The following is a 27,969-nucleotide window of genomic DNA, read 5'->3' on the forward strand; positions in this document are numbered from 1 at the left end:
CAACGCATTCAAGGACTTGAGTTCTGCCTGACCCAATGAACTTTGTTTGCCCTGACTTTCTCGCAATTAAAATGAATTTTTCTGCCTTGTTAACTTGCTGGAGGGTCAGCAGTTTCTTGTGCTGGCTGCTGAATGTGCAATCTCAGTGTTTACCTTATACCATGCAACCACTAGGCTACCGAATGCAGCATAAAGGAATGTAAATGATATAATTATATACATAAATACAGAAATGCCTGCCTTCATCCGAAACAAAGGGAGAACTAGATTTTGCTGGGAGCTTGAACCCAGGGTGGGACATAATGAACCTGAAACATACTCCCAGGCAGAGCAAAGGGGGGAAAAAGCTAACAATGCTTCCAATTACAGCAATAAAATCATTGCTCTTTAGTAACACATTGAGATGGTCCAGTAATTGACACACATTATCCAAATCTAGACAGGACACAAGTCCAATTATCTGTAATTGCTCTTAAGCATGGCTGCATATCTGACACTCTGTGCCACTCTGCTGTCTGTTACTAAGAGGGACAGAAATGATGGCAGTTCCTGAGAGACTTTGCTTTGCCACTATTCAAGCCAATCTACCGCGACTGTTAAAAGCACAGAGGGTGGGGTTTTTTTTGTGGCTTGTTTTAAATCTGATAATGGGAGAATGGGGGATCAGTCTGTTCAACAACACGGGAAAGGAACTGGGTTGCTATAGTGACAGTTATCTTGATTATTTACTGTAATTATTTTAGTGAAGAAAAATCGTCATTTCCACTGAGCCATAACCATGAATGAAGAAAGCAGAGATATTTGATTCTTCTGGAACTGACCAAGGCTTTCTGGATAAACAATGTTGAGGAACAAATGCCATCCTTTGCACCTGCATCTGGGAGTGAAGCCCCAGGGGACACAATGGGATCCATAGAATCATAGAATAATTGAACTGGAATGAGTCTGTAAGGCCATCAGATCCAACCCCCCCCCCTTGCTCAATACAGGAATCCAAATCAAAGCAGAGCTGACAGATGGTTGTCCAATTTTCTATGGAATGCCTCCTGCGTTGCAGTGCTCACCACCTCCCAAGGTGTTTCCATTGTTGTACTGCTCTAACAATTAAGAAGTTTTTCCTGATATTCAACCTAAATCTGGCTTCCTGTAGCTTAAGCCCATTATTAAATGCCATGCACTCTGTTATGATTGAGAACAGATCCTGCCCCTCCTCTGTATGACAGCCTTTAAAGTGTCTGAAAACAGTAATCGTATCTCTCTTTAGTCTTTTTTCTCAAGGCTAAGTTCTTTCAGTATTTCTTCATACAGCTTGGTTTCCATATTTAAGTAAAATCTGGTATCCTGTAACTTGAGCCCATTGCTACATGCCCCACACTCTACAAAGATCTAGAACTGTATCGGAAATTGTCTGTTTTATCATCTGGAGTTGATAACTGAACTTGATTCTCATAAACATGCAAATGAGTGGAAGGCCAGAGTGTGACCCAGGAAATCGTTTTCACCTCGCGAATGATTTAGAAAAGATAACGGTATGAAGCAATCTTCTCACTAGTACAAGTTTGTTACGTGAATTGTTAAGAAACATGCAGATTCATGAGAATTTCAGCTTTTGTTTGTGCCAATATAATGGGTCGGTTGGGGCTAGGGAAAAGTATGCCATTGCCAGGCATTGTAGCTTTAATTGTATGCCACACAATTTGACAGCAATATCATTTTAAAATAAGAGACACAAAAGAACTAGAGAAAATGTATATGAGTTATTTTCATTGACACTAAATCTTCCTCACATCAAACCCCCTTTTGCAGCCCCTTTATGGATTTATATTCCTCACCCACGGGGAGACAATGCACAGCTAAAAAGGTAGTAAAATTTCCTGAGGTGGTAAAACATGCTTCTAGGAACTAGCTTCAGGATGTTACTTTGCAGCATAACCACATGTTGTCAACACAAATATTAATAAACAAGCTTTGAGTGAATTAATGTTCCTGTAAATTCAAGAGGTAAGGTAATGAAAGGTAAGGTGACAAACTGAAAACCTTTTTCATGAGTTTATGACACTGTATCATATAAAATACAATTTCATAGGAAGAGTTGCAACAGGCATTCGAAAAGAAAGCGATATCTCACTGCATCCCCAGAGGAAAAATAAAGAGAAGGGAAATCAATGGCGAGAGACGTGGAGGTTCTGGCCGAAATGCATGTGTCTGCAGGCAGTGCATTAGATTCCAATGTTGTGCATATGGTAATAAATATAAAAACCCTCACTCGCCTGGGATAATTAATACTAGAGATGCGCAGAAACCAAACCACAAACCATAAAAATCATGATAAACCAAGCTGGTTCATGGTTCGATACACAACCCAGTTCGGGGATCTCTAAACTTTTTCTGTCTCTGTGTTGTTTTGTTTGACAAAAGAGGATGCCTGTCGGCCCGCTTCCCCACTACCCCTATTGCCTCCCTACCTATTGCCACTGCCGCTGCCACCATCCTCAAAGACAGCGGGCCGAGCTCCATGCAGGGAAGCCGAGCCCACTGCTTCTACGCATGCGCCTGCCTATCAGCTGGGTATCGGGCACATGGGCAGAGGCAACAGGGGCCTGGCATCCTCCAAGGTTTTGTTTTCCAGGAGGTTTGTGGTGGTTTGTAACAAACCGCGAACCATGACCACCGTTTCTCCGTTCCGTGCCCATCGCCATACCATTCAAACAAAAGTATCAATCTGTAGAAGCAAAGCACCTCACCTTATCTGTTTTGTTAGGCCTGAAAGTTTTATTTGGAACTCTTCCTCCAGATCTGAGGTTAGAAAGCTGGGAAAGTGCAAAGGGGTATCCTCCATACAGATGACCACCTTATTTAACCCTTTTCTTTATCAAGACCCATACAGTCATCTGGCAAAGGCCATTTAAAAATTGGTGAGGTTCCAAAAGGTGTTTATATGCAATTAATGGGATGCTGGTGGCAATTTTATTATATTGATATGGCATTGATATATTAAGAGATATGGCGTCTCCTTGTGAGGTTGCACAACAATTACTGTATTGTTTATCTTGGCACAAGATGTAGTTAGGAAGCTGGTTTAGTGGGATGACAAGGCCTTCTATTGTCATCTTAGCAGAGGAGCAAGAGATATGAATTCACCGGGACCTATTTCTGAGCCAATATGTCCCAAAAGCTGGGTGCTTGAAACAGCATATAGCCCCATATAGGCCCCTCCCAAGTCAATGATAATATGATTTTATGAACATGTGAGGTCAGTCCTAGCTAATACAGAAAGTAATTTCCTTGCCTCCCAGTTGCAAATAGTAGTTCCTTTGAAATGCCACATGAACTGGTACAACATATATTGTAGCCAAAGACCTCTCAAGGTGCATGGACTAGTATTCGCATTTCATTTCATCCACTGGAAAATGGATAGTACTTGGGACCAGTGAAACAAATGGAATAGCCATAGCAGCAAAGATGTTCCTAAGCATTCGGGTCCTACAGCCAAATAGCCTCCCCATGCCTCAAACACATCTGTGGTTGCTAAATTCCTACCCTTGCTAACCGACACACATCTCCCTACCCACCCCACCTTTTGCTCCGAATAGATGTGTTATGTCGGCATGCCTAGCTGTTTATGTAATGAGATGTATGGATTGTTTCAGCTGGGTGCGTGTGTGAAAGCCCCTTATGGCTCTGTCTCATGACCCCCTCTATGTGAGAGCTTGCAAAGATTTAGGAAGGGAGGCAGCTTCAAGAAAACTCAGCCTGAGCTGCTGCTTCTCTCCCAGCCATCTGGTTACAAGTTCCCACAGACCTCAGAGCTGGAGTCTGGGATGCCACTGTGGATATTTTTTGTGAGCTTTTGTGCTTTCTTTGGAAACACACATCAAAACGATTTAAATAAAAATATTTTCTTTATAGTTTTTTTTTTAAAAAAATAGCGTTCTTCCTGTACCGTTCACACTTCACATATCCCAAATGCAAAAATAATCACACAGCCGCAACAGGTTGCTCCTTTGGTGAAAGTCTGGTCTCTCTGGCTATCAAGAGGACTGTTTTGCTCTATTTTATAGACCAGGTGAAAATATGAAGTAGGGAAGGGGAGGCCGCCAAGCAAATCCAATGCAAATGTACTGAAGACCTAAACAGAATAGACAGGAGACGAAGGCAGTATCCCCCCTAGCTATGCTTCTAAGAATGGATTCCTCCCACTCATGCTGGAGTTCGTGTTAATTTCAATGTTTTCATTCTATTGAGTATGCAACATAAACCCAACTGCAAACAGAACCGGCCTTTTCCAATTAGTGTATGATACGTCTCGTTGCAGTTGCAGGAACAGACGTTTTTTTGGGGGGATGGGGTTAGTATTTTTGCTGACATTGTTTTGTCTTGATTTCTGGCTCGTATGATTAGGAATGGGATTTTCATAATTCTAGGACTTCCCGTCCCAGAAAGTGCCTAGAATCCCCCAGGCAGACTTCTGGAGCTGGGAGAGAAGAGAAAGCAGAAGGCAAAACAGATGTCTTTCTACCTCCGTATCGTGCTTCTCTCTGCGAGTATTGGCTGGGAAGCAGAAGAGAATGCCCCCTCAGTTGCACTATTTCCAGGGAATTGCTCCAGTGGTCTACGAGTAGCGTAGTCTTGCAACCCATTCCACTTCAGGAGAACCATATCCCTGAGCTATCCTATCATGGAGCAGTGGAGCAATTACTGTACCAGGAAGCAGTGCAGTTGAAGGGACATCCCGTTTCCTCTTTGCAGCCAAACTATGTGGAATGAAGCAGAAAATGGAGGCAGAAAAAAAAAACTCCTTTGCCTTCTAGTTGCTCCTCTCCCAGTCCCTGCTTGAGGAATATCAGGCATCTTCTGGAACTGGAATTATAGACTAGAATTATAAACAGTCCATACCTCTGTAAGATCACCTATATGGGTCCTTTGGAGCAGGGATAGGGCATGTACAGATCACACTGAGCATGATTTCTTCAATGGGATGGGTGTGATTGTTCAACACTACTTCCTTCAGGCACACATCCCACGGCCAATACTAGAGATGGGCACTTAACTGTGGTTTGGTGCAGTTCATTGGAAAGGGAACACAGGTGTTGGGTGGGCGCCCTGGATTCTGTGGCCCACCTCCTCCTGTGGGCACCCCCCTCAGAAGCAGCACTGTGGGCTTCCCTGCCCCACCTCCTCCTCTGAGTGGGTGCCAATGGGAGGAGGCGGGGCATTGAATCTGGCGCAGCTGTGCAAAACCCATGGCCCCGATTCGCCAAACTGCACTGAACAGTTGTACCACAGTAAGGTGCCCATCTCTAGTAAACACCTCTTTAAAGGTAAGTGATTTTAAAAAACAAATGTTACCAGTTTACCGTTACAACAGATCAATAATCCAACAGTATTTCAGAAGTGGTCAATTCAGTGCTATGTCACTTCATAAATGGAACATAAAACCAGCACTGGCAGGGAGAAGGTAGGTATAATCGCAGAGGAGGATGTAATGTACTATGGGGAGAAATGTACTTAATTTGATCTGCTGCCATGTGGACACTTGCAATGTGGGCGGAATTAAACATTTCTGTGTGAACGATAACAATTTTAGCCAGTACAAGGTTTCAAGGTGCATTAGAAAGAATTTTGTGATAAACCAGAAGAATTTCTCCTCTAGTGACACCAACCAGCAAACAAATTTCACAAGGGCCATACAGTCAAAGAGCATGTAGCAGAAGCTGGAACCATGAGATTCAAATATCTTCTTTTTTAAAGACTTACACATTTTTCTGCCCAAAGATATACATTTTAAAGTTCAAATACCAGTAAGAAGACTATTAATATTACAGTGGTGCCTCGTAAGACAAATGCCTTGCAAGACAAAAAACTCACAAGACAAATGGTTTTGGTGATGGGGTTGATGACTCGTAAGACAAATGTTCCTATGGCCGTGCTTCGCAAGAAGAATGTTTTCCATTTTTTGTTCCTGCCTCATGTTTGCTGATTTTTAAATGTTTTTCTGTGATGTTTAAAAAGTTACATTTTTTGATTGAATTTTTTTAAATCATCTGCACAATTTGTATGGCTATAAAGATCACTTAATAAACCCTTTGTAAACCAAATTTGACTTTGTTCTGACTTTTTTGCCCATAGGAACGCATTAATTAGATTTCAATGCATTCCTATGGGAAAACATGTTTCGCAAGATGAATTTTTCACAAGACAGCATTAACCGTGGAACGAATTAAATTTGTCTTGCGAGGCACCACTGTATATAAATTCTGTATAAGATACCATTTATATGGTGAGCCTCATGGCACAGTGGTTAAATTACAATACTGCAGTCCCTGAGTTCATGACAAGTTCAGTAAACCAGCTCAAGGTTGACTCAGCCTTCCATCCTTCTGAGGTTGCTAAACTGAATGCCCAGCTCAATGTGGGAAGCAAGGTGAAGTCTTGCATAATTAAATTGTAAAGCACCCAGAGTGTGCTTCAAATGCTATGAGGTGGTATATAAGCAGCACACTTTATTGTCAACTGCTATTTCATTAACTAAAATGAAATTCTGCAAGGTTACTGTGGCAACCCCAGACCTACTGGAGTATGCCACCATGTATTTATGCTGCCACCAACCATTCCCTGTAAGGAGTCACACAGACCAGGAATGGATTTTACTAAACAAAAGAACAAGGTTTATTGAAATAACAAACAGGGTACATAAAAGAATCAGGTAAATAGGATAATGTAACGTGGCTCAACCCCAATCACACACATACAACAGCTTGGTTCCCACTGAACCCCTTAAGGTAACGCACAGACCCTGAACCTATCAGTTCTGGCTACCTAAATAGAAACCTGAACCTATCAGGTAGGTACTAACTGACACACAGTTGTACTCAGTCTGACACACAGACTCCAACTCCTCACTCTCCACACAAGCTCCAACTATATACACAGTACAGCTCCTCCCCCCTGATGTCCCGCCTTCCACTCCCCATAGGATGGAACTTTCCCTCCAACCCCATGACAGACAGGTACCATCAGTGCTGTATGTGACAGTTACATACAAGATGTGCTTTGGTTCATCTGGTAATGAGGCCCTGGATTCTCCTCAGATTGACTTGCTGTTAACTGTCACTGAAAATATCTTCAAGATACTTTGAAGAATTGCAAACAATGGTGCTCTAGTTTTTAAAAAACTTTACTAATAAAAACACTGAAGTAGCTCACAAAAGTGGCTTGCTTTATTTAGGTTCTGACAAGGTCTCCAGTCTATCCAAATAGTAACAGTGGAATAATGTGATGTGGAAGACAGCCTTTATTTATTTAGTTAGTTATTTGGATTAATATTCCAGTATTGTCGGAGTTAGTCTTTGTTATCTCAGCTTCTGATTCAAACATGGTTTACCTGAAATTCCATTGTGAATGAGCAAAACAGAAAAAGTGTATGCTGGATAGAAAATGGCTCTACCCATTTTTTTTTCTGTTTATTTTTATACAGCACCTAAAATACATACACTCTGCAAAAAATAAAGAAGAAGAAAAGAAAATGAAAAACGTAAGAAAAGAAAAGAGACAAATAGTACTTTCCTGTTCAGAGGACTCATTGTCTAGAAATCACTGTATATTTTCTTTTTAGGAACAAGTCATTCACTTTTTCAATAGTAAACAGAAGACCAAATAATGTAGGTGAGTGATCACAAACACCCAGACTGGCTAAGCAACATTTCCCGGAAAGTGTTGAGAAATTACATGCAAATTTAATTTAAGTCAAAACAAAAACAAAATATTAGTAAGCCTGTCTATCAGGATAACTACCGCCTAACACAAACCTCTGTGCATGTTGTTGTTGTTGTTGTACAAAACCCACATTAATCTATATTATAATTGAGGAACAAAATAATGTGATATAATCCCATGCCTCCAGTGCTAAAAATCATTCTCTCATTTCATGTCAGCCCCAAACTATGAAACATGTACAAGACTTACTACAGCTAAAATTATATGCTAGTTGGGAGAGGCTTTAGATTCTACATACTGATTGAAGTCCTGTTGCTTAGCACAGCAACTCATAACTAGATGAAACTCATGGACTCAGTGGAATTTATATAGTAATTGGCTCACCAAATCCCCACTGATTCAACAGTGATTCAACAGTCTAACCTAGTTGCTACTTACTACTCATACACTAAGCAACCAGATTTCAGTCAATGGCTGTTAAACCTGCTGTCTTCTTCTGTAAAACAGAACACCTTTCTGTATGGTCTCTCATGGAGGCCAGGCTACCCAATGTTCTCCTAGAGCTCAGTTCCATGCCTGATTTTCTGAAAGTGGTGGAGAGGGTGGTGGCAGACCAGCTTCAGACGCTTTTGGATGAAACCAATGCCCTGGACCTGTTTCAGTCGGGCTTCAGGCCGCGCTATGGTACGGAAACAGCACTGGTCACACTGTTGGATGACCTGTTGAGGGAGGCCGATGGGGGCAATATGTCCTTGTTGGTCCTCCTTGACATCTTAGCTGCCTTCAATACCGTCGACCACGGTATCCTCCTGGGGAGGCTCTCTGAACTGGGAATCGGTGGCCTGGTGCTTGCCTGGCTCCGATCCTTCTTGGAGGACCGTAGAGTACAGCTTGGCGAGAATGTTTCGGCCCCATGGAGCCTCAATTGTGGGGTTCTGCAAGGGTCGATCATCTGTCCAATGCTGTTTAATATCTACATGAGGCTGCTGGGTGGGGTCATCAGGGGGTGTGGGGCATCGTGTCATCAGTATCCTGATGTCACACAGCTCTACATCTCATTTTCACCTACCTCAGTGGATGCCGTTCTGTCCCTTCAGTGCTGCCTGGAGACTGTACTGGAATGGATGCAGGTGAATGGGTTAACCTGGACAAGATGGAGGTCTTGAGGGTGGGCGGTCCTTCTGTCAGTGGTTTGGGTGACTCCCTTTCTTTTGGGGGGATGACCCTCACCGCGAAGAGCGAGGTTCACAGCTTGGGGATACATCTGGACCCGGCGCTTACCATGGAAACCCAGGTGGCGTCCATGGCCCATTCCACCTATTTTCATCTATGGCAGATTGCCCAGCTGCAACCATATCTTGACGGAGGGGGGCCCTCACTACTCTTTGTCCACGTGTTCGTGATCTCGAGGTTAGACCATTGTAATGCACTCTACGTGGGGCTGCCTTTGGGATAGATGCAGAAAATTCAAATGGTGCAAAATGCGGCAGCCAGGCTTCTTAGTGGGGTGAGAAAATATCAGCATATCTCCCCCACCCTGGCTGCTCTGCACTGGCTGCCCATTCGTTTCCACATTGATTTCAAAGTATTAATGATTACATATAAAGCCCTAAACAGTTTGGGACCTTGATACTTGGCAGATCGCCTCCTCCCACACAGGTCTACCCGAATCACTCAACACAGCCAGCAGGGATGGCTGAGAGGCCTTATGCCGAGAGAGGCTTAGAAGAACAAGAAACCGGGTCTTCTCGGCAGTGGCCCCTCGGCTATGGAATAGCCTCCCAACGGAAATCCGTCTGGCTCTCTCACTGGGCGTTTTTTAAAGCCATTTTAAAAACTGGCTCATTAGGCAGGCCTTCCCTCCAGTCAATTAACTGATTTTCTGTTTCTTAACTATCCCATTTTGACAATGTATATAGACATTAGTTGTTAGTAGGTTTTATTACGTACTTTATTTTATTGTGTTTTATTACTCGTCTAAGCCGCCCCGAGTAGACTCTGTCTAAAGGGGTGGGGTATAAGTTAAATTAAATTTAAAAAGTAAAGTAATATGGATTAGGGTTAGTTATTCCACGTCAAGTATATCTAGGATTGTATCCTTAGTCATTTCATTGCTTCAAAGCTGCTGAAATCTCATACTTCGAAAACAGAAAGAGTGAGGAGGCCAAAGTGATGAAATAACAGTCAATCAATAAATCAGAAATATATACAGAATCAACTAAATCTTACATCCAGTTGGTTTTACTCAAAGCACAGGGCATACAGGATTATCATTAATAGAATGATCCTTCCGGTCCTCTCTGTTGGGTGAAGTACATAGTTCTACTGAGAAAGATATTTAGGCACTGTGGTAAGTAGGACCAGATGGTTGCTGGTGCAGCAAAGGAAGAAACCACTGGCCATCCAGAATTTTTGGCCTTCAGCATCCAGAAACCAAGCCAGCATAGCCTGATTTTAAAATACGGTGGCCATTGCAATCCACATATCTCCTGTATGGAGAATTAGTGCAGAGAAAGTGCCCCAGAGGGAGACCACAGGTGCGATACAAGGAAATTTGCAAGCAGGATCTGAAGGCCTTAGGAATGGACCTCAACAGATGGGAAATCCTGACATCTGAACATTCATCCTGAAGGCATTTGAATTTGAAGAGGCACTTGTCCAGCAGGCCAAGGCAAAGAGGCAGTCCCGAAACCAGCAAAATCAGGGAGCTGGACAGGGGACAGACTGTATTGCAAAACGGAGATCCTTTGGGTGGGTGTCCAAGACATCTGTGGTCTGGGAAATTCCCTCTCTTTTGGAGGGGTGACTCTTACCACCAAGAGTGAGGTTCACAGTTTGGGTGTACATCTGGGCCTGGTGCTCACCATGGAGACTCAGGTGTCATCAGTGGTCCGTTCCACACATTTCCACCTTCGGCGGATTGCCTAGCTGTTTCCCTTTCTTGATGTGGGGGCACACACCACTTTGTTCCATGCTCTCGTAGTCTCGAGATTAGACTACTGTAATGCGCTCTATGTGGGGCTGACTTTGAGACTGACATGGAAACTTCAGATGGTGCAGAATGTGGCGGCCAGACTTCTTACTTAGGTGAAAAGGTACCATCATATTTCCTCCACTCTGGCTGCCTTGCATTGGCTGGCCATTTGTTTCTGCATTGATTTCAAAGTTATTACAATTACATATAAAGTCCTAAACAGTTTAGAACCTTGATATCTGGCAGAGCGCCTTCTCCCACCCAGTTCTGCCAGAGTCACTTGTTCTAGCTAGACGTGGTGGCTGAAGGGCCTAACAATGAGGGAGGTCCGGAAGGAAAGAACGAGAAACGGGGCCTTCTCAGCAGTGGCCCCTCACCTTTGGAACAACTTGCCAGTGGAGATCTGCACCCAGAGCTTCCCACATACTATATGATGACAAAAATCTTTCAGGAAACAGCACTGGTTATTTAAGCAGTGATATGGAAAGATAGGGACACAGCTATTGATTTGTTCCACTTATATTAAGAATATGGAGAAAGTATGTCAACTTCCCCATAGCCATGATTTCCACTGCCTGTGCTGACCAGGGAAGCAGAAAGGTTGCTTCAAATGAGTAGGTTGATATGCTCTTTCCCTCCGTCTGTAGTTTAAATCCAAAAGGAGGAGACAGGGAAGAGCCTGCATAGATAGAGTTGGGAAAACACTACTGCTTTTGTTGTCTTACATGGCCCGTACAGAAAATTCCTTTTTTCTTTAAGGGTGTTTGGGTTTGGAAAAGTGTAAAAGAGGAGAATCCTAAATCTTAATTTCCAGTTAGCCACTGGTGGTTCCATACCATGCATTGGAAACTTTTCTGCTACTTTCAAATCAATCCTGTTTTATGTTTCACCTCCTTCCTGAGATGTTTGGAAATATCTGCTTTGCTAAATTACGTTTTCCAGTTTATTGCCGGGAACTGACTAAATTTCCCGAGCTTCAGCTTTTACTGAAGCAGCTTCTCTGTCAGTTTCAACACTAACCAGCGAAGGCACTGGATCTATCTATATCATATAATCTATATTCCTTCTTGATATAAGAAAGGGAGAAAGAGTAGAAGTCAGATAATCAGGGTTTCTGTAGCTTAGGTTGTAAATTCCAACTCCGTCTTTATAATATAACAGAACAGGAACAAAGAATTCTGTAGTGTCTGGTTATGAATTATGAACCAGATGTTCAGCTGGTATAAATCAGTGTTGTTCCACCAAAGCATCGAACTAGGCTTATTTACATCAGCTGGAGATCTGGTTCTATTCACACAAGTTTCCTCTAGGAGGAAATCAAAACTCGGCCTTATCTTTTACGTCTTTATAATCTGTGAAATCCTGTCTTCTTCTGCAATGGAAATTAAAGCAGAATTAAAATGTGCTGCCTGTTGCCCATGAATTTCTCTGAGGCAGTGGCTAGACCACTATGACGTTATGAGGTACTGTATTCATGAGCTGGCTACCCATTAAGGGGAAGAGTCGGTCATAGAACGATAGCAACAAGACGAAGTCTGAAGGAAATGAATGCGTAGACAGGGGGAAAATGAACATGGCAACTAGGGAGTGCGCTGCTGGAAGAAAGAAAATGGGAGAGAGAAAAGTGCCAGGAGTAGAATAGGTAGCAAGGGCACAGGAATATAGGAGTAGAGGACACGGACCACGATAATTAAAGAAAGAGAATGTGAAAGTTAGCTGTTGGCTTAAGGTCCAACAGCACATTACAGATAAACGATCATTATGAGAGGGAATTCTTAAGTGCTGAACATGTGCGATTATCCCAGCAGGAGATGTTCTAATCTCCTATAAATGCGTTGTTACCCTACTTTGTTTTGCCTTTAATCATAGGCATGTCCTTCCTCTGTAAATCTGATTTGTGAGGCATGGCAGACGGCCTCAATCATGTCTCTTGAACACTAAGGTGAGTTTTGGTAGTTTGTATATGTTGACTGTGATCCTCAAAAGCATCGAATGATGTCTGAATCGAGGGAGGTAAAGAGATGAAAATAAAGCAGAAGAGACTGCACTTGATGGACAAATGGAAAAAGGGTATTGGGAATGAGCGTGTTACCTGTAAATGAATGTACTGTTCATAAGAAATGGGTGCAGAGGGGGCTCTGTGCCAGGAAGCAGTGAGTGAAGTCAGAGCTGGATTGCATGTTGCAATGTGAAATTAGATACAATATCAGTGTCAATGTCAATGAGTGTCTGCTGGCATCAGGGTAGCTTTAGCATATGCTTACTTCTAGCCCTACCGCTTCCCCCACTCCTTTGTATCAGTATCTGTGCACTTGCTCTTTCCAGATTTGCAAGGAGCAACATGTTTATGTGTCTTCCTCAGTCTGGACACATATAGAGACACTAGAAAAAAACTGGAAGCAGCAGTGCTTGAAACTTATGGCTAGAGATTGGTAGTTCAAATTAACGTTATTAAGATCCCAGGCAATAACATGAATTGTATTAAATGCATCCAGTTATTTCCAATGTTCACAGCAGAATCAAAACCCAGTGTTACCTTGTATAGTTGATCACAGAAAGAGGGAAATACCTTTCTAGGATGTGGCTCTTTGAAGAACCCCTTGGTTCAGATTTTGAAGCACCTCAATCCTGCATCAACATGCCTTTGCACATCACTTGCAGGAACTTCTCCAGATCAATCGAGTTAGAAATTTGGAATTTAAGTCTGGATTGAGTTTTGATCCCCTGTACTACTAAATCCCATACAATCCTCAAGCCACACAAATTCCATTACTACGAGGAATCTAGAGCCTGCAACCTAGGAAGGAAAGATCACCTGTTGCTAAGCACCTTGGGAGAAGAGAATATGTTGCTAAGCAGTGAGAAATGCTTTCCATGCTATTTTCATTTGCTTTTCTCATGTCTCCATCTCACAGACTGCACTGGAGTTCTGGGTTTTCAAATTACTCAGCTACAAGGAGGACAGAAGTGCTGTCATGCCTTTCCTGCTTTCTCTTTCCACTTCCACCTCTTCAAAAGCTCCGAGGGCAGTCTTCTAACTTCAGTTTTAACTCAGACATCCAAAGAGTTTTCGAAGCGTGAATGGGGGGACCTATTGCCTCAAAGAAGCAAGACGTGTCGGAAAACCTAAGTGCATATGTTGTTGCCTTAAAGTGTAGCCCTTCTAAATTGTTGCATAGGAACCATCTATCATTTAAGACAACCAAGATTCATGTTACCCCTACATTTACAAGATTCCATTTGGAATATTCCCAGTATAAGGGGCCAAAATCTTTATTGCACATTACTACATATATTTGTCTGTGAGAGAGAGAGAGAGAGAGAGAGAGAGAGAGAGAGAGAGAGAGAGAGAGAGAGAGAGAGAGCAGGGTTTGATTTTGATCTAATCAGATAGCATTTATAGTCCACAAGAAAAGTGGGAGGATGTCAAAACATTTCAACATGTAGAAGATGTTCTGGGCCAAACTAAAGAAAAGAATCAGATTCTAGTCTAAAGGTACAGTATAATAATAATGCTTCTGGCCACAACTCCCACCAGAACAATTATTGAGGCTGGCCATACTTCACAATGTTCCTGGAAAATTAAGCTCCAGGTCTCAAATGATCACCAGAAAAGCTGACTGAAATCAAAATAACACATCAGTCACTAAAAATTGTGAATATTTTACAATGACATGCTGTGGATCGCCCATCTTATTAATGTGTTGTGTGGTAACAAGTGGTGTTCATTTTAAGCAATCAGATACTTCTCAAGTAAATCTGAAACAACTCAAGAAAAAGAAAACTAATGGGAAAGTCCACCCTGCAAAGTTTGAGTTTCATAGATGCTGACTAGGTGTTGCCCCCCCGGTCTCTCCAACTACAATAACATCATTTACTTGTTTCATTTTAAATATTAAGTGATGCAGAGTAAATTGTTTTGACAGTGGCCAAAATCTTGTTGGGATTTTACTGTGTAAAACTTGTATAAACTGTTGTGGCTCATCCGTGAGGTGTCATGTCCAGTCTCATTCCCAATCATGCTCCTGATCACATGGCCCACAAGGTATCTAGATACATAACAGGCATCACAAGAATTAGCCACAATTGATTGCAGAAACTTATATGATTATTCTTGCATGTGTGTCAAATCTCAGCAGGATTTTGATCAGCATTATAAAATTGCTCATTTCTACTGTTACAAAGGAGTGGATGAGCTCACACATACAAAAATGTACAAACACATGGAACTGGACTAAAAGAATAATTGATGTTTCTATCTGATGCATTGATGCAAAGCATCTTATGCTAGAAATCAGAGATGACCCTAATCTTGATACTTTAGGGTGTGGCAGTAAGACAGCCTGAGATAGAGATTGCCAACCTTAAGCTCCTTGCTCCACTCCCACTGACTTCTGAGTTCTGCCCTTGATACAAGTAATGCAATAATGGAGAGAACCATCCTCTTAAAACATGCAGGGCAGAAGAATGTTTTCTAATTCAAGGGGTGGGAAGAACAACTATGGCTCTCCAGATGTTTCTGGACTACAGCTCCCATTGTCTCTGATGAATGTCTGCTGTGACTACAGATGATAGGAACGGTTGGCCAAAACATCTGGAGATGTTTTGAAGTTGTCCAGCTCTGCTCTAACTGCAGCAGGCCTTTTTCCTACACCTGAGGAAAAGGGAATGGATTGACTGAATCATGATCCAACCAGCAGCATGTACTCCTGAAAACTGGGAACACATGCTTTGGGGATGGCTATGCCTTAATTTGTTCCACAGTTTATCTTCCTGCTAACTTTGGTTAATCTTTCCTGACACACCAGCAAAGGCCACGGGCAATCTCTCGAACCCATTTTATAGCCCTCAGCACCTCCTACCACCACTTATTCAGTGGCAGTGGCTTCCAGAGTCACAGCACAGATGACTCCCCCCCTTCTCTTTTCTTTCTACTATTCTAACATGTAAATTGGCTCTCCCCTCCTGCTGTTCCCTGGGATTCTGTGGTCTATGAAGATGCTCTAGTAACCTCCTGCAACACAGAGAAATGCTGCAGAGGTTGCCCATCTGTGATCTAAGTCAGTGGTCCCCAACCTTGGGCCTCCAGATGTTCTTGGACTACAACTCCCAGAAGCCTTCACCACCACCTCTGCTGGCCAGGATTTTTGGGAGTTGAAGTCCAAGCACATCTGGAGGCCCAAGGTTGGGGACCACCGATCTAAGTGATAAATTTGGTTCACCTGGTATGGGAAAGAACACTATAAACCAGTGGTTCTTAACGTGGGTGATAATGCCTCCCAGGGAGCGATTTCATTTTTCAGGGGGGCAGTAGAACGAAAAGGGGCGGCGTGGGGGCGCTGGAGCAGAAGGGGGGCCAAACCTGTGAAGATGGCTGCAGCCTTTTTACAGTGTGCATGAATATATATTTTCCTCCAATCTTAATTTAGTTGAAATTTTTAGTTCCTGCATTGCGGTTTGTTTTTATGCCCTTTTTATATTTCTTTTTACGTCTTAAAATTCACTTGCAACTAAATCATTAAATGTTACTTTTTGGGGGCATTTCATTTTCTTAGAATCGAATTTTGTTTTCAGGGGTCATTGGATTTAAGTGCCTTAAATAAATAAATAAATAAATAAATAAATAAATAAATAAATAAATAAATAAATAAATAAATAAATAAATAAATAAATAAATAAATAAATATCATCACCGTGGGGAGGGGGGCGATGATAACTTCCTCAATGGCTCAAGGGGGCGTTTCTTTCAAAAAGGTTAAGAACCACTGCTATAAACCACCCAGAGCAGTGACTTCCCATTAGATGGGTGGCATATAAATGTACCCAATAAATAATAAAATAAAATAAAATAAAATACAAAAATAACGAATGCCACAAAATTCTACACATAGCACTGCAGCTGCCTTCTAAGCCTTGTTTAGAAATTAAAGTCTTACTCTTACTTTTAACAAGTAGTAGGATAAAGAGTGTATGAGTTTTGTAAAAGAAATAAGTAAAAGCGTAACAAATAAACACAAATTCAGCCAGAAATTTAGCACAGCAAATTATTATTTTTTCAGTTTCTTAAAAATTCCCCAAGACTGAACCTGGTGTACATCCTTCGACTGTCATTCCACTCATGTGGACCTGTCACCGTTTTGCATTATAGTCATAAGGAAGTAAGAGCATCTGTCCAAGGGAAAGGGTGGAGCGAATCATCAGTATAATTGCTTCCTTTCCCCTCCTGTGCTCTAGACATATGCCTCCCACATGAACCACAATACATTGGTCCTATCCCCTTAGTAACGAGATTACTGAAAAATGTGCACATTCTTAGCCATCCTGAGACTCCCCGCTGAGATGTCCCCTGTGCTTGTAAGATATTGCAGCTTCCCCTTAAAATGAGTCCCTAGCCTCACCCTTCCAATATTCCAACCCCCTCTTTATTCCTACCATTTATTTGTGCAGGGAACTGCCAAATTTGCACTAGTAATAGTCAATATGCATTGGTTGAAGTAGGAAATCATGCATGGGAAAGATGCTAATCTGTAGAGGAATTGTCATGATTCTGTGCCGGAATTGTAACATTTCCATAAATCTGACTGGCTTGGCCATGATTTACAGTCATTTCATTCTTTTTGCCTTAGTTCTGGTGTAGGAAAAAGGGCTGATGCAACTAGAGCAGAGATGGCCAACTTCAAAACATCTCCAGAGCATTAACAGTTTCTGGGCATGTCCAAAGCATTAGAATGCACGCACTCTTTATCTTATTGGCTTAGTGGGGATTTGAACAAGGATTTTCCATTGGTCTATGTCCAATGCTGCACTACACGTAGTAATCTTACCCTGCTGCTTGAAATATCTTAGCAATTGTGATAACTTATTCAGAATACAATTTTACTAACATGTTGCACCTTATCTTACAGTGGGTCCACTGTCTTTTCAGAGCCATTCTGGATAAACAGTGATGTGTAATCTAAAATAAATAATTGAGTCAACATACGAAGTCTGCTTCACTCCTCAAGCTCCTATAGCCACAGGTAGTCCAAAATACCATTTAGTCAGAACGCTGTTGTTTCTTGGCTAACCTGGAACAAACCTGGCTCAGCAGCAGCCAACAGAGTACAAATAAGAAATACATATTGGACATTCCGTCTAAATGACTACCATTTGCTCAGCACATGAAGTTCTAAGGTTTCGGCCAAACTCCCAGATTCTTCACCTGGGTTACAGGTGCTGCCGAACACTTGCTTCCATGACTTGAAAAAACTTAATGTCCTCTTTTTTAAAAAATATCAGTTGCAATCTCATGACTAAGAACTTCCCAAGCACTGATGTCTTCCTATAAACAACTCTGTCCCTTCAAGTACAGTATAAAGGAAACACTTCCCTGTTAAAATGTTACATTCTCAGACTGACAGTGGATCACAAATGATTAACACGTGCATGTGCAAGTGGGTGAAGCCATAAGGGCATCCTTGCAAGGCCTGATGCTGCCACTCTCAGATGTGATGTGATGTGTAAGCATTATGACTTCTGTGCATGTCCAGAGTGTTAGAAGAGAGTCACAACCAAGATGCTTCAAGGACTGCTTCTGACAGTTCCCCAAGTGAGACAATGGAAGGTGAATATTATCATAGTTGGTGTGGGCTTTCATGATTTATAATCTGTGCTTTCTAGGGCAGCTGGAAGCCACAATGGAACATACCTGTTCAGGCTTCAACCCAGGAGGAACCCAGGCATATTCTTCCAAGGCACAGCCAGAATCATCATCAGAAGTCGAATTTCGCTGGAAGTCAAACATCAGCTTGGTCACAGTCTTCTCCATTTCCAAAGGCATCGCCGTTTCAAAATGCTCTGCCTGGGGACACTTGCAATGCCGGCAAATCTTTCTGAGGGAGGCAAGAAAATGCAAAGAGACAAAAGGTCACCCTCTGGTGTTAGAAGCCGGACTCTCTTCATCAACGGTAGCTGCATAACACTGGGATGACTGCATTGTTCCAAGCGAAGTGCCGTGGATTATACTAGCCTTAATTACTCCTACCCTTGGAAAAACTGTTACTAACAAGGATGGGTTGAGAAGGTTGATTTTTCTTCCCCCTCTTTTTTTTGGGGGGGGGGAGTGGATAAAGCAGCTGTTTCCAATAAGCTGGAATGCTATAAATGAAGTAGGATGCCTAAGTGTAAACAATAACTGTCCTTGACAAAACACCGAGCACCCCAAAGCAGTTCTCTAAATCCAAAGGTGGTGGTTTCATCAGAGGGAGAACTATGGAACAGCAGACCACCCACACTGAGTCAGCACTGAGGATTTAAAGGTCAAACACATTTGATAGATGAACTGGGATACACCTCTTCAGTCTCCTCTCCTTTGACAGCACCCCATAAATACACATATGGCACCAGATCCTCAGGATGTCCGAATCAGCGAGCTGCTGCGGGATTGCCATGTACAGTGTACTAGATGTCAAGGTAAACAGAAAGCCGAGCATGGCGAATTCCATTACAGTGACAGAACATCGCAAATAGGGTTGTCTTAAATGAGAAGAAGCCATGAAAAACATAATGATGACAACTGCTGCCTTAAAATAAATTACTTCTAAGTAATGGGAGGCCTGCACGCATAGGCAGCCCATGCTCTTTGCCACAAGCTGGATCTCCATGAAGGTTATTTTCAAGGAGAAGGAATCTGTCTGCTGGAATAATCAGGCTCTGCTTTCAGCACTTGTCTCCATGGCTCCTTGAGGTGACTATGTCTGTGGCACATTCTGTTGCTTCTCTCCCCCTGCAACCCACCTATCTTTCAGTAGTCTGCTTAACACAGCGATATGTCGACTCAGCAGAGCGTCTATGTGAAGTGATGTAGTGAAAGGAAAGATCAGAACTCAATCCACATAAAAAGGAGTGGAGACAGTTCCCGTAGTGTCATGCAAGCAGACTGACAGAAAGAGAGCCCTCTGGAAGGAAGCACACAAACAGTATCTCGTTACATTTCTACTATTCATTTCCATTGGTATCTTTCAGTACTTGCAAAAACCCGCTGGGTTCTTCTGTGGCCTTTCTAAACCCTGCTAGTCCTCTTCTACTAAGTGTTGGGACAATTTTCACAGACCCAGTCATATTGAACATTTACTAAAGCAAACCCAACAGGAGTCTTGTGGTGTCTCAAGAATTCCATATACAGTATTCTGGAAATTTCCAAGAGGCAGCCATGTTAGTTCATTCCAGCAAATCAACAAAGAATCTTGTACTGTAGTACCCTAAAGACCAATATTTTTTTTACTTGACATAAGCTTCTGTGGACTGAACCCATTTATTTCTTCAAAAGTATCCTTCTAAAGGCACAAACACTGATAAATCAGACATTGTCCTGGAACATAGAACTGAATCAAAGATACAAAACCTACAGATGTTTTTGCTGACTTAAACTTCCATAGAAGAAAAAGCAATTATTTGGAAAAAGACACACACACACACACACACACACACACACACACAGAGAGAGAGAGAGAGAGAGAGAGAGAGAGAGAGGGAGAGAGAGAGAGAGAGAGAGAGAATGTTTTTAGATGGTATCATAGCAGTCATTCTCTTAGAACTGTGCATCTCAACCTTGGGTCCACAGATATTCTAGGACTACAAATCCCAGAAATCCTGGCCAGCACAGCTAGTGTTAAAGGCTTCTGGGAATTTTAGTTCAAGAACATCTGGGTTACCCTTTGTTTGGAACCACTGTCTTCGATCTATCTATCTATCTATCTATCTATCTATCTATCTATCTATCTATCTATCTATCTATCTATCTATCTATCTATCTATCTATCTATCTATCTATTGGAATTTTGTCTTACTATAATTGATTAATCAATTAGATTTATGGTCCTGGAGTCCTTTATAGCAGTGGTCCCCAACCTCGGGCCGCCAGATGTTCTAGGACTACAACTCCCAGAAATCCTGGGCAGCAGAGGTGGTGGCAAAGGCTTCTGGGAGTTGTAGTCCAAGAACATCTGGAGGCCCAAGGTTGGGGACCACTGCTTTATAGCACAGTCCAGTTCCCATTTTGAGCAACAAAGTATAGGATAGCTCAGTGGGTTTTTTTTGGCATCTGGCTGCAAAGCCAGAGGTTGGGAGTTTGATTCCCCACTGTGCCTTCTTGACAAGGGCTGGACTCAATGATCCATAAGATCCAGTTCTGCAGTCCTAGGATGATTTGGACGAAAGCAGTTCTGAGAATGTGTGAATGCCCCTTTCCTGACCACTGAACTGACACACAGCTCCTACACACTTAGGGCTGGGAGAATGGTTTACAGGCCCCTGCTCTCACAGAATATAGACTTCTACCGTTTGAAGCACCCGTTTCCAAGACGGCCATAGGCATTCTTCTTCTTCTTCTTTAAATCCAGTCATGCAAACTTTCCCAATTCATTTCATCCACCATTTCACATGGCCAAAGAATAAACTGACTCCAATCGCATACAAACCTCAACTTCCCTGCAGCCCACAGAGGACAAATATGCACTGAGCCAAAAGGCTTTACTAAGTTAAACCAGGGAGGGTTGCCAACTTTTCCCATTTCCTGCTTTTCATCAGATTTAAAATACACACAGATGCAAATCCAAGCTGGGTGTCTGGTTTGCATCTCATGAGTCAAAGAAAGCCTCCACACAGCCTCTGGCTGTTACCCTCAAAAACCAATCAGATCGCAATTTCATATGAATACTTTACTTAATCAGCTACTGTATGAAGGTCCCATGCTTTTCACTTCAGCAATGGCTTGAGGAGCCATTTCCACCTCTGCTCGTGACATAACGTTGAACCATTCAACAAGCCAATTAATTTATTACCCTCCACAGGAATTCATCATGTCTATCAGGCCACAAACCATCACCCCCAGCTCCAGAGCAGCCCCCTTGAATCTGGTGCCAGTGATTCAAGAAGTTCGTGGTTAGAGGAGCAGAGATTTAGTGTTTGAAAAATGGGTATTCTCACAGAGCTGTGTGCTATTTCACTAACCGTCATTCCCAGGATTATTAATCGCATGTCTCCCTACAGAATATGTCAGTGAGCGGTGAAAATATTTAATGCTTAGGGAAGTCATAAAATAAACTGTGGTACCAAGAGGCAAAGTGGAAAAGAAAACAACAGCAAATTTTTACAGAGAGAAACCAAGCTCAATAAGGATGCACTACTAGTGAATTTACTGTATACAGCAAATGCTACTCGCATTGTTATAGACAGTGAATAGTACAAGGGTCTCTGGGTCCTTTCTGACAGGACATGGGAGCTATACTGATGCAGCTCCTTCAAAGAGTCCACGGGGTATTGCAAGGAGTAGCCTCTGTCATTGTGGGAAAGAGGTGCTCCAGATTTCCGGAGTGGTAATGCTAGAGTGTGGAGAAGCTTCAGCACGGACTCCACATTTGTGGTCTGAGTCTTCTCGAGGTACCTGGTGATGTGGGGAAGGAGTTGTGCCTCATTGACTTTAATGCCATCAGCATAATGGAGAAAGAGAGACTTTGTGAACAAGGAATGGCCTGATCCCAAAAATGCTCCATGTTTTAGCAGAGGAGAACTGGGTTCAAATCGTTTCTCAGCTGCAGAGCAAAGACAGCAATACTAACTGGCCAAGTCAGCCAAGGGCTACAGTAGCTGAATCAACATCCAGCTATGAGGAATCCAAACCACTCCCAGCCCAGAGATACTGGGAATTATATAGGACTACCCTGTGCTTGGTCTGACTTTGTTCTTGTCTTGTGGCTTCATTCCTTGGGCTGGATTAGATTTGTCATGACTCAGCTCCTTTCTCATCCTGTCCCCTTTTCTAGTCTAATCCCCCCCCCACTCTTCTGTCAGTTTGCTCTGTCAATCGATGGCTTAGTTTATCCGTCAGCACAGTATTCTTCCTGACAGAAGATTGATTTCTGCCTCATCCTCACTTCTTACAACAGAGACATTTTTGAGGAAAGATTGCACTGAAAATGGACAGTATTCAGCTGGCAGTTCTTTAATTCTGACTTTATTTCATGTACTTACTGGTGGTCCATTAGATTACAACTTTAACCTATTTATAATTATCAAGTCAATTCTGACTTCTGGCAACCCTTTTAAAGGGTTTTCCAGGTAGAGAGTACTCAGAAGTGGTTTACCATTCTCTTCTCTTGTGGGCGTTCTGAGACGATGCAGCTTTGCCCAAGGCCAGGCCGGCTGGCTCTGACTGTAAGAGGCACAGTAGGGAATCAAACCCCCAACTTATGGCTCTGCAGCCAGATACCTAACTTACTGAGTTACCCAGCCAGCAGTTGAAGCCAAAATTGACGTGTTTAAAAAAACACAAAACACTGCAGTGATACACACACCATTACATACTAGTATTATTTAAATATAATAAAAGTTAAAAGAAAAAATATGAGGAAGTCTTTGTCATGGAGTGAAGCATCTTCACAAATAGGAATCCAACTGGTTTGCTGGTTCAAGGTCTCTGATGTAAACTGAATTGGAATTATGTTCCCAGAATTGCTAATGTCTCCTGCCTGCCAGGAGGCTTCTGCTTTTTTGTTGTGGGATTTATCGCTGAACAGTTTTACAGTGGTTTCCTGCAAGCTGCCTTGTGTTGCTTCTGCCAGTGATGCTGTTTGCCTATACAGTATGTCCCTTTTAATTTAAAAACAAAAGTTTCGTGAGCAGAACGTTGATCTCATCGGCCTCTGTGCTTCACTTATTTGCAGATCTTTCCATTAGGTGGTGCTGTTTCCCCTGAACCCTTTCACATTTTCTTCTTGAGGACCTTATGGTAGAGCTGCAATGAGAACAAAGCCCAGCTACAAGTTTCTCTGCTGCAAGAGGCACAAACGCAGCAGAGAAACTCACATGCAACAAGGAAATGTAGCCGAAACAGCCATGTAACAAAATGGGGGGGGGGAGGAAAGGAAAAAGGGGGCCCCATAGACATAAGCAACCCTGTGAGAAATACTATGGTACCAAAGTATAGCTGATCATAACACATCAAACTTAGGGAAAAGTTACAGTAATTAAAAAAAAAAACATGTCAGAACACACACCTCGGTGATATATTTCACATGACCGAAATGCACGACTGCTCAGGGAGTAAAAGGTGTAAGAAGACAGGCGGACATTTTGCTGGTGTGACCAAGGCCTTGCATTCTTTTGACAGGAGAAAATAGAGAAGGGAACGCGTAGAAAAGAAGCTGACAATGTAGTTACTGTTATGTTATGCGGCAGAGATAAGTGTTTAGCCAACAGAGCATATATATGAAGGAAGAATGTGCCTGTCTGGAAAAGCTCATGATTGTTGGCCAGTGTGTCAAATGTGTTACCATATAAAGAATAACTGCATAGAGCAGGTAGAGAGAGGCATGCTGTTAGGAAAACATAAGAAGGGGGTGATGATGGGGGGAACCCATTAATTTGATATGCCCAGGCCTAAACTCAACTTGTAACAATATTTGATTTTTGATTAATAGGCCTTTTATCTGTAGAGCTCTTTAGAAAAGCCTGCTTCCCTCTTAACACTTTGCAGATAGCAGAGGACTTAAGGGTTGTTAGTACAAATAGTATTCGTATTTTCTGTAATAATTGGAAAGTCAGGCTGATCTCCCAATGTCTCTCTATAAAATATAAGGTTTCCTCACCAACTCAAGAATTCTCCTCGGGTTTGTAACTGGATGAAATTCTTCTCTTTGACACATATTGCCGCCCAGAGTAGACCTTTTGGTCTAGATGGGCGGGGTAGTAATTCAATAAAACAAATAAATAAATAAAATTTCTCGTCAAAAGCAGCATGAGCTAAAGTGGGTTTTTCATGTTTTTTTTAAAAAGCCAACGTTTATTCAGTCTGGTTGCCACAAGCTTGAGGGATCACCTAACTCATATATTCTTAAGAAACATTTTTCAGACAAAGAAAAATAAATCCTTCTCAGAATCGAACCATTGTTGTGTTCATTTACTTGAACGCTGCTGCTGCCAGAACAAATTTTAGAAAGTAAAGCAGTCGCATAGTCATGGTGCTGCTTGTCTGTGCACAGATATGTTATGAGAACGTGTCTGAGGCTAGAAAGCCAAATCCTTCATCAACCTATATATAAATATTCAGAAGTTCAGCCAGTGGGGATCCATGTGACTTTCACCATATGGTCCCCAGTCTTGCAAGTAGCAAACAGGACCTGATCTTCAGTGCTACACTTTTTCCTTGCAAATTTGCCTTCATTAACAATAACAACAATTACTTGCTGACAGGTTAATTCCGACTTAAGGCAACTCCATCTAGGATTTCCTAGATATAGAGGATTCAAAATTGGTTTACCATTCCCTTCTTCTGGAGGTACTTTAGGACTGTGGATCAAGGCTATACAGGATTGCTTCTGGGCTCATAGTCAGGTACCAAATCCACTGAGCTATCCAGCCAGCTGCTTTATTACAGTATCCACTGGAGTTTCCAAAATAGCAGTAAGACAACATGAATGATACTACTGATGTGAGCCACTAGATCACATCAGAGCTGTTTTTAAGTAGTTAAACTTAGCTATGTGCCCAGAGACCTCGCCTGGGTTTTAAGTACAGTGGACCCTCGACTTACAGACGGCTCGACTTACAGACTTTTCGAGTTACAGACTTCTCTGGCTGCAAAATTTAGATTCGACTTGCAGCCAGAGAATCGACTTACAGACCAGAAAAAAACCAAAATGGAATAAAAATAGAATAAAAACCACTGGTTATGGAATTAATCGGTTTTCAGTGCATTGTAGGTCAATGGAGATTCGACTTACAGACTTTTCGACTTGCAGCCACTGTTCCAATACAGATTAATTCCTTAAGCATAGGGTCCACTGTAAGCTACTGCATATTTCAAAGAATAGTGCACCAAAATTTTAAAATGATGATGATACCAGATTAACGCTAGTTAAATTTGCCATTTAGGATCTGTCATCCCAGCATTTCAGCATTTGGACTAGCTTCTGGTCTCATTTGAAAATAGGCAACATAAAGGCCAGGTACAGATTTCCAGAGTCAAGCCTTATGCAGATGTTACAAAAATCTAGGTTCATCCATATGCTTTGAAGACAGTGCTTAGCCCACTCTCTCTGTCTTTGCTTTTTTCACTTAGTCAGTGATGAATCTGGCAAAGTAAGGTTCCTAGTTGCATGTTAAGCTGTACAAGTGAGCAGCAACCCAGATTTCCACCCCCACCCCCAGGTTCTTGCTAAGTTATAAAGCCTGCATGGAAGCAGGAACCTCTCCTCTTCTTCAGATTCCTCACTGATCACATGATATAAAAAACAAACAATGATGTGAGGCTAGTTCCTCTTCTAGTTAAGTTTGTTGTGTGCCACCAGGTTGTAACCAACTTAGAGCAACCCTAATAGGGTTATCAAAGTCAGATATTTAAGGAGTAGTTTTGCCAGTTCCACTCCCCCAGTGAGTTTCCATGGTTTTAATGGGGATTTGAACCCTGTTCTCCAGAGTCCTAGTCCATCACTCTGTCCACTACACCACACTGGGTACCAACTCCCTCTCCCGTAAAGGAAACTATATTCTGCAATGTCCGACTTCAGTGCATCATGTGTCAGATCATCACTCAGGCTTATTAATGCCTGAAACCTTTGACCACTGTTGCAGATAGCAACACCTGCCAGAGTGAGCAAAGCCTTTGCAACAGACCACTAATAGTATTGATACACAAACATGTACAGACTTAGCCCTTACTCTTCCAAGCTGATAGAAAATGCTTCAGGGCTGACAAATGACTGAGTAAGGACAGGAGTGAATGCCTTTCTACAACAGGAAAGGATCCTGTTCTGCTTTAAAGAGGCAGTAATGAAACCTCAGGTAAAAATCTTGTTCTGAATCTCACCATACTGTATAATTATCAGCTCATCTCCAATATGTCATCCTTAGCGACAGTGCTTGACCCCATGGTGATGTTTAAGTGCTCCTGTATGAGATGGGTTATCTCTGTCATTATCTCTGATCAGAGAGTGGAGACAAGAATAAGGAGGTGTTTAAAGACAGGCATACTGAAGAGTCATTTGCTAATCTCATAACTATGGATGTAATATCAATAGAGGAAATAACAGTGCATAGGAGACAGGCTTTATTAGCATCATCTGTCCTTGAGCCCACATACATCACAGCCATATACAATCCTTGCAAACGAGGCAGAGGGCTAAGAAGCAACCACGTATCATGCTTGGAACGTGGTGTATATGGTGTATATCTGCACCATAACTGCACAATCCAAGCACGGCATTTCAGAGAACTTTTCATTTTTCAAAGGTATCATGTGCCTCACTTTCATGGCAAGGTAGGCAAAGCCCAGCTCATGAGCCCTGTACCCATCCCAAGGCTGCTCTTGAGGCCTTTCACAGAAGCACCTGACTATTCATTTGAATGTATGTATGTATGTATGTATGTATGTATGTATGTATGTATGTATGTATGTATGTATGTATGTATGTATGTATGTATGTATGTATGTATGTATGTATGTATGTATGTATGTATGTATGTATGTATGTATGTATTGGCCTATTTCCAGATTTGTTGCAGCACCGGGGACAACGTTCAGCTCCCCGGCTGAACAGAACTGGCTTGTTGGCACATAATAATAACAATGTGCTTCTGTTCCAAGGATCTGCCTCTTAGGAGTCTTATCTCCTATAATCCCTGGATATCTTTATCTCAAATCCCAAACCATTTTGGATCTTTGTACCAGAAGTAATGATACGAGGGGCTAACTACCTCTAAGCAATACAGAAATAATATGCTGCCAGAGCTGCACTGCCCTTTTGAAGCACAAGTATTATTGCTCACCGTATCCACTGGGTCTGTTGGACAAGACTCGCTCCACAGCATTTGTGACCAATGCAAAATGAGCTAGTCCTAGAACAAGCTGGAATTTTTAGCATATATACATTACTGAAACAGCGACGTCTATGTTGGCTTGGGCATGTCGTGAGAATGGCTGATGGTCGGATTCCAAAAGATCTCCTGTGTGGAGAATGAGTGCAGGGAAAGCGCCCCAGAGGGAGACCACAGCTGCTATACAAGGACATCTGCAAGCGGGATCTGAAGGCCTTAGATATGGATCTCAACAGATGGGAAACCCTGACATCTGAGCGTTCAGCCTGGAGGCAGGCGGTGCATCATGGCCTCTCCCAATTTGAAGAGACCCTTGTCCAGCAGGCTGAGGCAAAGAGGCAGTTACGAAAGCAGCAAAATCATGGAGCAGGACAGGGGACAGATTGGATTTGTCTTCAGTGTGGAAGGGATTGTCACTCTCGAATTGG

The 27,969-nt window shown here is 42.3% G+C and overlaps 1 protein-coding gene across 2 annotated transcripts in view; it reads right to left on the reverse strand.

Moving 5' to 3' along the window:
* PRICKLE2 (prickle planar cell polarity protein 2) overlaps positions 1 to 27,969 on the reverse strand; it is a 311,871-nt gene that overhangs the window by 78,246 nt on the left and 205,656 nt on the right. For both annotated transcript variants that reach the window (XM_020805131.3, XM_020805132.3), the window contains one exon: positions 18,378 to 18,561. In XM_020805131.3, coding sequence (XP_020660790.2) covers positions 18,378 to 18,561 — 184 coding nt within the window. The remainder of the gene's footprint in view (positions 1 to 18,377; positions 18,562 to 27,969) is intronic.

This window comes from Pogona vitticeps, chromosome 2 (assembly GCF_051106095.1).
Source record: "Pogona vitticeps strain Pit_001003342236 chromosome 2, PviZW2.1, whole genome shotgun sequence".
In the NCBI taxonomy this organism is placed as follows: Eukaryota; Metazoa; Chordata; class Lepidosauria; order Squamata; family Agamidae; genus Pogona; species Pogona vitticeps.